This window comes from Erithacus rubecula, assembly GCF_903797595.1.
Source record: "Erithacus rubecula genome assembly, chromosome: 3".
NCBI lineage: Eukaryota > Metazoa > Chordata > Aves > Passeriformes > Muscicapidae > Erithacus > Erithacus rubecula.
The window spans coordinates 20,277,744-20,290,894 of record NC_136689.1 but is presented as its reverse complement, the minus strand read 5'-3'; the positions used below and the strand labels follow the sequence as shown (position 1 = coordinate 20,290,894).

The 13,151-nt window shown below is 36.3% G+C and overlaps 1 protein-coding gene across 2 annotated transcripts in view; it reads right to left on the bottom strand.

Annotated features, from left to right (window-relative positions):
* The window catches only part of ITGA8 (integrin subunit alpha 8), a 111,049-nt gene that overhangs the window by 32,276 nt on the left and 65,622 nt on the right, over positions 1-13,151 (bottom strand). For both annotated transcript variants that reach the window (XM_079301705.1, XM_079301706.1), the window contains 4 exons: positions 11,506-11,585; positions 8,343-8,423; positions 3,355-3,460; positions 1,412-1,570 (listed from right to left, as the gene is read on the bottom strand). In XM_079301705.1, coding sequence (XP_079157831.1) covers positions 1,412-1,570; positions 3,355-3,460; positions 8,343-8,423; positions 11,506-11,585 — 426 coding nt within the window. The remainder of the gene's footprint in view (positions 1-1,411; positions 1,571-3,354; positions 3,461-8,342; positions 8,424-11,505; positions 11,586-13,151) is intronic.

Genomic DNA, 13,151 nt, shown 5'->3' with positions numbered 1-13,151 from the left:
TGTAGAGCATTTTTAACACTTGGAATGCAGCTCTCCTTGAAAGATGTTTAACAGGCTACTGCTTAAACTTGAGAAGTGTTGTTGTTTACTCCAGAAATGTCTGGAATCAGTCATGCTTAATAAATTGGATACCTTGTTTTTGATGGGATAATATGTGGAGCTGTGTTTTGCTTAATCTTCTGACTTTGAGCCAAACCAAGCTCTTTAGAGGGGATCTGCCATCACAAACACAGATCTTAAAACAGGAAATTGTCCGAACAGCCAGGGATCGGGTTAGGAAAGCTAAAGCCCTAAGAGAATTAAATGCAGCCAGGGATGTTAAAAACACTATGAAAAGGTCCTATGGATACTCAAAGGAAGATGAAGGAAAATATACATTCCCTCCTGAAGGAGACCTGGTTACCCAGGATGTTGAGAAGGCTGAGGTACTCAATGACTTTTTTTTCTCAGTCTTCACTGGAGAATGCTCCAGGCATACTGCCCAAATCACAGAAGGGAGAATGAAGAACTGCCTGCTGTAGGAGGTCAGATTTGAGAATATCTAAAGTACCTGGAGGTGCACATGTCCATGAGACTTGATGTGATGCATCCATGGGATGTGAGGGAACTGGCAGATGAACTGGCTAAGCCATTATCTATATCTGAAAAGCTGTGGCAGTCTGGTGAAGTTCTCACTGACTGGAAAAGGGGAAACATTACCCCCATTTCTGAAAAGGGTGAAAAAGGAAAATCTGCAGAACTACAGACCAGTCAGTCTAACTTCTGTGCCCAGCCCACTCATGGAGCAGATCTTCCTGGAAACTATGCAAAGGCACGTGGTAAATGAGGTGACTGATGACGACCAATATGGTTTCACTGAAGGCCAATTTTGCCTGAAAGATTTGGTGACCCTCTATGGTGGGGTCACAGTGTTGGTGGACAAGGGAAGAACAAGTAACATCAACTACTCTGCACCTAGACAAAGCATCTGCCACAGTCCCAGATGACATCCTGGTCTCTGTGCTGGAAAGACAGATCTGTATCTGACAGAGGGGGATAACAAATGGGCCGTGTGACCACACTCAAGGAATTTTAGTCAATGGCTTAATGTCCACTTGGAGACCAGCGTGTGTGTGGTGTTCCTCAGTGGCTGGGATTGGGACAGGGCCCTTTTTAACATCTCTGTTGGTAGCATTGACAGTGGGATTAGATTGAGCCCACCCTTCTCCTCATATAAAGAGTACAGAAACCAAATACATACTGAGCAACACAACACTCACATTAGCAATGTTATAGACTATCTATATCTTGCTTCTTACCCAGGAAAATGATCTTGGACTGTTCAAAATTACCAAGAAAGTTCCATTCATTGTGAAGTGTAGGCAAAAAAGCCCAATCAAAATGCAGAAAGAGATGGAAATAAAATACTTACCTTTATTTGCATTGCATTAATAGGAGAGCTTGTTTGACAGTGCAGTGGTCCATGTGTCTGAATGTGAAGAATATAAAGAAGAAATTCTTCTCTATTGGACACAGGCCAACCAACATGGAGAACTGTATTGTTGATGGCACTTGGTCCTATATTGTGCAGCTGTTGAAGAAATATGATCAGTACTTTCCAAGTCAGTAAACACCAAAAAAACCACCTCAACACCCACTAAAATATTTTCAAATTGTTAGTGAACACAGCCTTGAAGTATTTAGGGAAGGATGTATAGATTATTAATATCACTTTATTGATGAAGAATCTGTGGCAGGTAGGAGAGAAGAACCTCTCCATGTTAGTCACAAAGCCAATGGCAAATCTGGAAAACAGTCTTTTCTGTCTGAGTCTGTTTTCAAGAAACCCATCACCTTTCCCATTTTCTCCTACATATAAAGAGTTGAAATTATCTAAAAAAGCATTAAAAAAATCCCAACCCAAAACACACTAGCAAAGAAACCCCATAGAAATATGAACACTGAACTTTAACAGATTGTACTTGAAAACAGTAGCCAAAACTTCAAAATACAGAAGAATCACATTTCAAAGCACAAGAATAAACAGAACTTAAACTAGCATCTTTGGTTAAGAACTGTATTCTTAAATGTCAATCTAAATTTCTCAAAAGAAGTAAAGGAACTAGTTTTCCTAAATTAATATGCAAGGACATTATTTTTTCTGGGGAAAACAAGCAAAGACAGAAATAATAAAAGTTTAGAAATCTAGGTTATTAAAATAGTTTCTTTATATCAGTTTAGAGTTTGAAAATAACTGATGACAACAGGAGTCTGGACATGTGTTGTCACAGGACATGAAGAGTTAAAGAAGCTGAACACCATGGACCTTTACACAAAGTTTCTAGAGATGTGGGAGCCTCCTTTTTTTTAATTTGCAGAATTTTTGTGACTGATAATCTTTAATTACAACTAAATGAACTTTCGATATTACATCTTCTGGGAGACTGCTTGGCCTCTTTGATGCTTTGCTGATATAAACCATGTAAGTGGTTTCCTTAGTAACTGTAACTAATCTCTGTGATTATTTTAATATACTTGAAGTCACAAATACAGTTTCACAACACCAGAAATGCTTGAGACAGGATGATTTGTTAAGTATTTTTCAGTTTAGAGAAATGTGCTAAGATGAGAAATTCACAAATAATTTGTATTTTACAGTTGTACTCATTACACTTTAGTATGACATGCAAATTGTAATTTTACACTGCTGATTAGCCCAGTTGCTTATATTTTCTTGAGTGCTAGTTTGTGAATTATACCCATATATGAAGCTCTCTGTTTTACCCTCTAGAATAAAGGCCACCCATCAGATTCTAAGGATGGCTTCTATTCCATGTAGTTTACTCAATGCCCTTTTTCTAAGCTTAACTCTTTTAACTGATGAATCATCCATAGGAAAAAAACAACAAAATACAAGGTAAAAATATGTGTACTTCAAACATTAATAGTTATTTTCAACAGAACATTTTCTGAGGTAAAAAGTTACATGTATGTCTTCATCATTTTTTTTCAGTTAGCTAAATGCCATAGAAAACACTTTTTCCAACGCACAGCATGCACAGTTTCTAATGAGAAGATATTTGACATTGATTATAAAGAACATTTAAGGACTGTTTTTAACTCTTGTCAAACACCCAAAATGTTTATAAATCCTTTAAATATCTAAGACAGACTCCTAGCATAAAGTAATATCTCCTTCACTCACATGAACAGATATTGGGGTTGTGAATTCCCAGATTAAATTCGGGTCTCATGCTAAAGTCAGAGTATTTACATTAGTGGCTTTATCTAGCTACAGATAAAGACAATAACCAAGTTCATCAGGAATTCAGTGGGGGCAGTGTGAGGTCCTGTGGCAACATACATAATTTTTACCTCATAGATGTGTTCCACTAAAGGACCAACTTCCTCTTCTTTTGTAGGTTCATCTTTGGGCTCCCAGTTGTGAAGTGGCAAAATAATTGTTGGGGGGTGAGACACTCTGTAATATACAAAACAGATTAAAAGAGTAACTGTTACTAGTGACTGACTGCATTAGCTTTAGAAAAAAAATGATGACCACTGCAAAAAACTGAGCCCTCAAAGACTTGTTATTTGGGCACATTAATTAGAATTAGGTGAGGTGAGTGCTACAATGCCTCCATAAAATACTACCCAATCCTTGCAAACAACTGAGGGTGCCCATTTAGTGTCATACTTCCTGGGATGGATTGTCTTTTCCAGGCAAAGGTGTAGCTCTGTTTGGAGAGAGGAATCCAATCTGTTGGGCATTTATATCATTCTAACTGATAAGTTACCTGAATACATTATCCACAAAAGTAAAGTAAATAAATGTCTTTTTCTATTTCCATTTAAAGCCCATAGGTTGTTTAATGCTATGCATCTTTCTTCCCTATAATACAATTTTAGATATTTCTTCAACTGTTCTGACTGTAAATTTCTATAACATCTGTTATTATGCCTTTAAAAAACCTTGCAAAGTAGCCTATCTCATCTTACAGATGGGAAACTGAGATACTGCAACTTCCATAAAGTCATAATGGAAATTGGTGTACTGAGAAACAGAATTCAGGACTAGAGTTTGAAAGACTGCTCCAGGATTTCCAACTGCTTTGTGAACAAAGTAGCAGTTAAAGCATTCCCTGAAATATTGCTGCAACTTGCAACATATAAATAAAACATAAACAGAGAAAACTGTGATTTAATATTTGACATCTTTCCAGTGCTTTTTTGTTTTTCTTTTCTTCTCTATCTGACCTTAAGAAAGTAATCTTCTGTTAACATTTTTATTTGAATCACAAACATTTTTTTTCCCATAAAAATTGGAATTTCATTGTACTGATCCCCTTCAGATGCCAACTAAACCTCACTCAGGTGTTCAGAAGTTGGGAAATCAGATGCCAAGAATTTATTTTAGCATGATAGGTCAGTTCTGGCACAGATATTGTCACCTACAAGAACTGCATGTAGCTCTTGGTGCTAAAATGGTATTACCCTTTCTTTCCCAGGATCAACTCTCACTCAGTTTTGCTGGTTTATGGAGTCTTTAGCTGAAAGAAAATTCATAAAATTTCAATGTTGGTTCTGCCAAAGCTGGAATTTTGCTATCAGAAAACTGTTAAAAAACAATCATTTATTTTTTAGAATGTAAAATTTGAATAGCATGGACTTCTAGGTACAGATGTTAATCACTTTGCAGTGGCCCTTCTGCAGATTTCCCTTTGAAGAAAAGATTGCATGGTTTTGTAAATGCTGAAAAAATACTATTGGAAGAAACAAACCATTTTTGATTACAGCTCTTCTGTCATATAAAATAAATTAAATATCTGAAAGAAAATTTCTACAGTATACAGCTTCTCAAAAGCTTCTTAAAGCAGCAAGAAATTCCAGAGAACAGCTTAATACCATCCAGCTAAAGTAAAATTCTTTGTGAAATTTGGGTATTCTGGATTATCCTGCTAACTCTTAATACTTCCTCAGACTTCAAAATGTACTAACAAGTTTGTATTAACAAGTATGCCAGAGGACAAATTCACAAGCCAACCCTAATAATAAAAGAAATTCAACATATTCATTTAAAAAGTAATTTCTGATTAGGTACTTAGCCTAAGTTTTACAAATCATCTTGTTTCCAACATGAATTTTAATTATTGATTGCTATTGGAGAATAGGAATTTCAGTGTGTTGTTACAAAAGCCAAGACACATAGACTCTAAAACTACCACAGAAAAACTGCAAATCAGAAACCATACAGAAACAAAAAGACATGAGGTTTCAAAACTCAGTGTTTTCTATTGCACTGCCAGGGCAGTCCTCTTATCCACAGAATTAAAAAAATGCAAAGTATAAATTTAGACAATAAAATTATGTATGTAAGAACATTTATTTTAAAAGAATTTACAGCTATTTTGAGGACTTCTGCTATTGACTTAAAGTAGTAGAATTAAGTCAAATGAAAAACAAATCCACTCTTTTCACCATTTTATTTTGCATTTAATTAAGAATATTTTTAGTATTTGAATGATTTATTAGACAAAGATTTTTCCCAGACTTTTAGATGACAATTATCATGAAACAAGAGCACTGAAAAATACAATAAACAAAGTATGGCCCACAGAAAAGGTTTATATGGGGATATACAATAAAAATTCAGCCAGTTCCAAATCCTCTCAATCCAAATTCCTTCCTTCCTGAATCTCTCATTCTTCTAGTGCTTTTTCAGCAGTGGGAGATAACAATGACAATACTGAAAGTGCTACATTTTTATAGACTAAAAAAGGCAAGCAGAATAATCAAATCTCAGTTATCAAAGCAACTGCTTATTGAACTATCTAAGGAGTTATGTTAATTTTCTTTTAAAGAGGATATTGAAGAAGGTTTCTTCCTTTCTCACAGAAGTATTTATATGGTTCCACTGTGCAAGTATATCTGCATATATATGCATGTGCACAATTTCATAACTACTTACTTTTCCTCAGTAAAATGTACAATGCATCCAGTTCCACTCTGCAACTCTCAGAAGAGAAGTAAAGAAACTAATGCAAGATATTTTCCAGTCCAAATGTGGACACAGTCTCTCTTTTATTTTTATCTAGGAAATAGTGAGCAATTCCCTTGAAATTACATGTTTCAGCATCTCTGAATAATTGGCAAAATCTGTCAACAAAGCTGTTGGGAATGCCGTAGCTAATAAGAAAAATAAAATACTTAAGAGGAGAAAAAGTGGAAGTCATTCAATTAAGTAATTCCTCTGTATTTAATAACATATTTCTTAGAACTGCAGTCAGCAATTCAAGCAACTTTTTGCACTTATCACCAAGTTCATAAGAACTGAGGATTTTGTGGTAATTTTTTAGTCTATCTATTTACCTGTTAAAGAACATTTCATTAAAAAGAACACACTATAGCACAGAAAAAGCATGATGAAGGCAAAGCTTCTAAAGAGTCTGCAAAGAATAAAAAGTTTGTGATATTTTTTTATTAAAGTCAGGAGAGACTTCACTAAAAAAATAGAATCCACAGCACTGGAAGCAAACCTTAGTGGGAACTCCTGTATATGTAGCCTAATTGTTCCAGTCTAAAACTCCAGACAGTCCTTAGCCTGGGTGTTCACCCATGCAACACCTAGCAGCCACTGGCTCCCAACACTTTCTCACACATCTGTAGCCCATTAAATAGCACCTTTAATTCTTTTTCCCTTAGTCTCTACTTCTTTATTAAACCTTTTATATTTTTCACCTCCCTTTCTGTCCAACTCATTTCCTTAGATCACCACTAGCTACAGAAAATATATTCTCCCTTCTGTTCTTATTAAACATGCTGTCTTTCAAGTGCTCCTTTTCAGAAACAAAATAATTAACATATATCCACAAAGTCTTTGAGTCCCAGCCTTTTTTTCACACCTGACTTAGTTTTAGGGTCTTCTTAGCCTGGAATACAGTCACAAAATATGATGAAAAATCCTTCAAAAATCTCTCTGATTTAGACTGAATATTAGACCAGACTAGTGCAGATAAACTGAATATTAGCAGAGAAAAAATGTTCACTGTGATCTGTAATATTATTTGATTTATTGCCCACACTAGGTAGTCATATTGTCTCAGAAATGACAATAATATATTTTTATAAATTAAAAACCCCATAAATAAAAGCATTTTTATTTGTTTTCATCTAAGACAGCCCCTTGAGGTGCATCACATAAGGGGCATCTACTCCTCTTGCATCAGCCAAGCCTCACAGCCCTACTGTGGAAGTGAATCTGGGCCTTTGCAGCTCCTGTTCAACCTTTGCAGAGCTGAGAATGGTAAAGGGTTTTTTTGAGTTCTAGTTTCTTAATAGGAGATGTAGGAAATCTAATATCTCAGACAAAAAGCATTGGGGCAATTATTTGCTTTAAAGACATCTTCTTGACTTCCTCCAGGATGCCAGAATAGGAGTCTGCCACTAGAGGCCATTTCATCTTGTCCTGTCGCTGCCTGGGAGAGGAGACTGATTCCCAGCACACTACAACTCCTTCCAGTTAATTGTAGAGTTAATTGTTCTCTCAGCTGCTCCAGGCCCTTCACCAGCTTTGTGGCTCTGTGCTGGACTAGCCCCAGTACCTCAATGTCCTTCTCGTAGTGAGGGGTGCAAAAATGACCCCAGTATTGGAGGTATGGCCTCACCAGTGCCAAGTACAGAGGGTTGATCAATGCCTGCTGGCCACATTATGTCTGATACAAGCCAGGATGCCATTGCCCTTCTTGGCCATATAGGTGCAGGGCTGGCACACATTCAACTGGCAATTATCACCTAACTGCATTTTAGAATTTCAAAAACTAAGCTATATATGAAAACAGAGATAGAAAATATCATCTCTGCTTGTTTCATTTTGGTATACTTTGTGTCATTGAACAGTTTATCATAACTCATTTCTTATTCATCCTTTCTCCAAAGGCCTCACTCTACTCTCTATTAGTACATGCCCTGCCATAATATGTTTTACATTTCCACCCATAAAAGCAGCAGATTCTGTTTGATATTCAGCATTAAGTGTCCAAGTGGTTGCACAAGAAGACCTACACATATGAGCAGGCATTTTATATTAGTAACATCCATGCACAATTTGAATGGCCAAAAAAATGTTAGCTCTGACTGGTGTTATGGCAGTGTGAGATTCTTTAGGTTGCTGTCTTTGCACAGACACTCACTAAGTTTGTAGTAACTCCATCCTGCAAAGCTTGCAGGGGTGAGATCCATGTGTCCTGGGTGGATAAGGCATTTGGGTTTACAATATGCCAAAAGATTCACTACATGGGATTATCATTATCAAGATTCTGTAAAAAAGTAGTTATTGTAATGAGTTGAGATGATTGAATACTTACCCTCTGATCTGTACTTGAGCCACAGCACTGATGTTGATATGGAGGTTCACTAAGTTGCTGGTGGGATTTATCTTGTTAGAACTGGAAAAAATATGTAAATAAAAGATATCAGAACTTTAGATTATCATATCACTCAATAAACAGGCCCACTGGACATATCACACAATGGGATTTCTATTGCCACTCTTCAGTCTTGTAGGACACTGCTATGTAAGTCGGTTATTATTTGAGCTCATCACATATTTAAAAATATCTTCAACTAAAGCTTCCTTTAAAGAATCCTGTGATCATGAATAAGATGATACAAAATTATTTGGCTGAGAATATAATGTAAATTCTCTTGTACAATTTGGCTATTTGTATAGATAAAAATATCTTTATGTAACAGAAGTTTGTTTCATGCAATGGAGGAAAGCAGTGTTAATCAACAACACTGGTTTTGTTAGAATAAAATTTATTTTTGCTACTCTCCAAACTTGTGACTTTGTATGACAGTCTTTGGGGAAAAAGAACCAAGATCAGCTGTTTCTGTCATTTTCTTGTTTTCTTCCCTCCTCCATCCAGTGTTTAGAGTTTTAAAACCACTTAGAAATGAAAACAGATCTCTGTGTTTAAAATCTAGGGCTCTCACTCATCTTATTGTCTTTTCTTATTTCAAATCCTTAATAATAAAGGTAGTTTTTCTTACTTCAAAAGACCACTCCTGTGATAATAGCCCATTCACATAAAGAAAGGTTTGCAGGTTCAAATTCACGATGAGAGTGAAGTAATTACAGAATTAGAATTTATTTAATTATGGAATTAACAACACTAAATATGGATTTTTTTTTTTTCAATCAAGTGTGGTCTTTCTTTATCCATGAACATTAAATTTCTATTGCTGTCCCAGTTTGCTGTTATCACATCTGGGTAGCATCAGTCAACTGGAAACATTCAGAGGAGGTCAGCATTCCCAGTGACTGACTCCTGAGGAGTACAGAGCAACACTGCTTTGATCCAGGCTTTCTGGTTACAGATTGCAAAAATTAAGAGCAGCTCTAATTTGTTTGTAAACAAATGCAGATTCTCATCAAACATTATTTGAACTTTTATGTAATCCTCTATAGCCATTGTTTTGAGTATAAATGTACAAAAATAGTTTAAAGTGTAAAAATTACTATATCACTACTTTGTTAGAACAAGCTGCTCTCCAATTTGCATATTCATCCTACTTTCCATAGAGTTGAAATACAGATTTTGATCATATCTATCTGGTATTCAAACCTTGTTCATGCTTTACAGCATTTTTTAGAGAAGAAAATAGTTTAAATAAGACTGCCAAGACATCTCTCTCTCTAAGGGGCACGTAATTGCATAGCAACATCCACAACAGAAAAGGAATCAGATTTCAAGACACTACTCAGCCTCAAGCTTGTTTCTTATAAGTAATGAACTTCAGTCTTGCAAATGAAAGTACTTATTTTCCACTTGATGTTTTGAAGCAAACAGAAGTTCACTCTTCCGAACAAATTAAAGAAGGACTCAAATTCAGATGTCTTCTTGCCTCCATTTAGGCAATTTCCTCTTTTTTCCTCATGGAATTCTGCTTCCCTTTTCTTTTAGGATAGTTTTACCTGTTCACTAAAAACATAGAAACACACAAACTGTCCTGCTGCATGTGAATGTACAAAGCAGTGTTTTAACTGTAGGGTATATTCCCTATGAAAGAAATTTTACTTTTTTCCTCTTTCACTCTTTCCTTTTTTTTTTTTTTTTTTTTTTTTTTTTTCTAATAGCTGTGCTCTTCAGCATTTTCATACCAGTTTGTAGCCAACACATTTTCTTCCTTTACATTTTAGTGAGTCACACTCATGGAGGAAGCATGTTGTTATCTGCTGGAGTTCAGGAGACAACAGTGCAGTTTGGAACAGTTTATGGCAGATGGGGAGACTGTGCTTCCACCCCTGGGGCAGTTGGTTTTAGGTGTACTGCACGCCCCTCCAGGTGAAAGTAAATTGAGTCCTGCATTCTTATTCCTCAGGAAATTCTTGTCATTTTCTTAAGACCGTTACCTACATTCAACTTTATTTATCTAGACAAATTAACTACTCCAAAAGCTCTGTACCTCCCCAGTTTCACAGCATGAAAAGGGTAGTGACATGAGTCTTGGACAACCATTTCAAACTATTGCTTGCATTAAGAAATTAAGAGTGGCATAGACAGGGAACCTACATGGTAAATATTGTGTCTTTCCCCAGAGGAGCTCATGTTCAGGTTTGCATGATCCCCATCCAGATTCCAGGGAGAGGGCTGAGGCCTGACCAGGTGCCTAATGCACTTCTGTGGCATTGCTATGCCCTTCCTGAGTTTCTGCACGTCTTTTCCTTTCAAAGGTTACATTATGGAGACATGACTTAAACATTTTAAATGTCTCAGTTATTTACCATAATGAACATGATCAAGGCCCTCATTAAAGGCCAGACATTAGCAATTAAGTCTCTGTGTGTGGGGCAGAGAGGGCCCCATACAGAACTCCAGTGCATGAGGACAGATGGAACAGCAGCCCTGCCACCTACTGAAAATGTCCCAGGTTTGTTTTTGCTTTTACCCTAACCCAGCCCACTCTGTGCTTTTTTATCCCTGTGGAAGAAGTACTGCTCAGTATAAAACAAGAGATTCTACAGTATTAATATGTGAGGCCCACAAATGGGGAAGAATCTAATGGAAAAATTACAAAGGTTCACCTGCATCAAACTGAAACAGTTCTCTCCATGCCAGTAAATCTGCTGAGCAGATTTTATCTTCTTTTATTTTCTAAATTTTTGTGAAGAAGAAGCATGTCTGGTTTAATTCAGATCACGATAAATTTATACATATTCAGCTTTGTTACAAAGGGATTACTGTTTATTAATTATGAAGTAGAAAATAAAGTTCAAATTTGGCAAATCTGTAGAAGATCCTTGGATGAGTGACCAAAATGGGTTAACCTGAATTGTAAAGAATTAAGACTAGATTGATTTTCATAACAGCTAACATGGCTCAACAATCCTCCGGACATACGCTATCATTGGAAAGCCATTGAAATAATTACTGATACTCAAGAAGGACCTTATTATATAATAAACTTCATATATCAATAGGATTTTGTAATTTAAGAAATCATTCTCTTGATAAAATATCAAACCTTTTTATTTGCAGCTCAAAATTGATGCTGAAATCTGCGTTTTCAAAATGCTGGACAGAAAATCGAATGCCTGTGGAGAACTAAAACAAAACAACAGATTACTTGAAACAGTTGATCTCTCCAGATCAATAAAGCAGTACTGTTCAACATTGCATTTCACAGACTTACAATAGATACTGTCATTTTTTAAAATTAGTATGAAAAAACATCACCTAGTTGTTCTCAGCAAAAAATACCATCCTGCCTGTGTATGTCACCAGATGGAAAACTTGGCTGGAGAGAAGAAAGATCAGAGGAATAGAGAAGCACACTCCCACGAACACAGCAGTGGGCCCTTCTTCATCCAGACAGTCTTTGCTTTGCCAAGCCAAGCCAGAAGACAATAACAGTTGTCTGGCAGCTCTCATCCCTGCCTCCATCCATGCACGTCATTGTCCAGGTCTGCAGGGCTTCCTGGTCCCTGCATTGTCTCTGCACCTGTGATGCATGCTTTAGGTGTTGTAGGCTGACTGAGAACCTGAGGCTAAATTAGCAGCAGTTTTACTTCACTTTTAGTTTCATATTTTTTTTCCACTGTAGTTTTGTTAAGAGAAATACAGCTTCAGAGTTATATTTGCAGTTCAATTTGCCACAACTTGGAGTGACTGATCAGAGGAGAGAGTAAAACACACAGTTCCCAAAACTGAAGGAGGTAATGCCTTGCATTTAAGCAGACCTGGCTTCCTTCCTTTGACACTTTCCATTTGCTTTGCAAAAACAGCAGGCATAAGCAGATCAAGTTTATTCAGAAGAGAGAAGGGCTAACTAGAGAAGGAATATACAATAGCCCATGGTGGGGTCTCTGCAAGCCTTTTGTTGGACTTATTTACAGCCCCAGTGAGTAACAGGTGAGGAACAGGAGATGCTGTCTGCCCTCAATGTTAAATTGATTAAATTCTACTGCACCGTTAAATTATTCTTTTTAATTATTTCAACTGCATGTTTTAAATCTGGTAATTTTCAAAATGGGAATTTTGCAATTCCTACAACTTCTCACTTCTCCTTTACCTTCCATCTGGTCTGAAGTTTTTGCAGGATAACTGCACATTATACTTCCATTTTTAAAAAAAAGATGGCAACACACAGGTATGTTCTCCATGTGAAGGAACAATCTTAGTGAGAAATTCATCAAAAGGCATCAGGAAATGAGGACATCATTCCCTCATTTCTGCCAATGTCTGACTAGATTGGATGGTGGGGGGAAGAAAAAAAAAGTTGTCTGCTTGGCATAATTTCCTTAGAATATTTAAGTAAACCTTGTCAACAACAGGATGGGACACACCAACTTACATTCAATATTATTGAAGATGAGCAAATTTCCTCTGTGTGTGTCATTTAATATGTTTAAGTAATTCCTTTTTTTCCACCAATTTTTTTTTTTTCATTGAATTCTCTTATTTCTTTTTTTGCAGTAGTGCAATATAATCCATCAGAAAAAAACTTACCTAACATGTTTCAACTACTTTCAGCTGACTCATGCTGAAGGAATACTATAATAAATGGCATAAAGGGTGAGTTCAAATCTTTGAATTCTGATTATCTTAATGTCATAGTCACATAGTTGAATCTCTCCTTTTTGAAGCAAAATCTTTCAGATAAAAAGACAG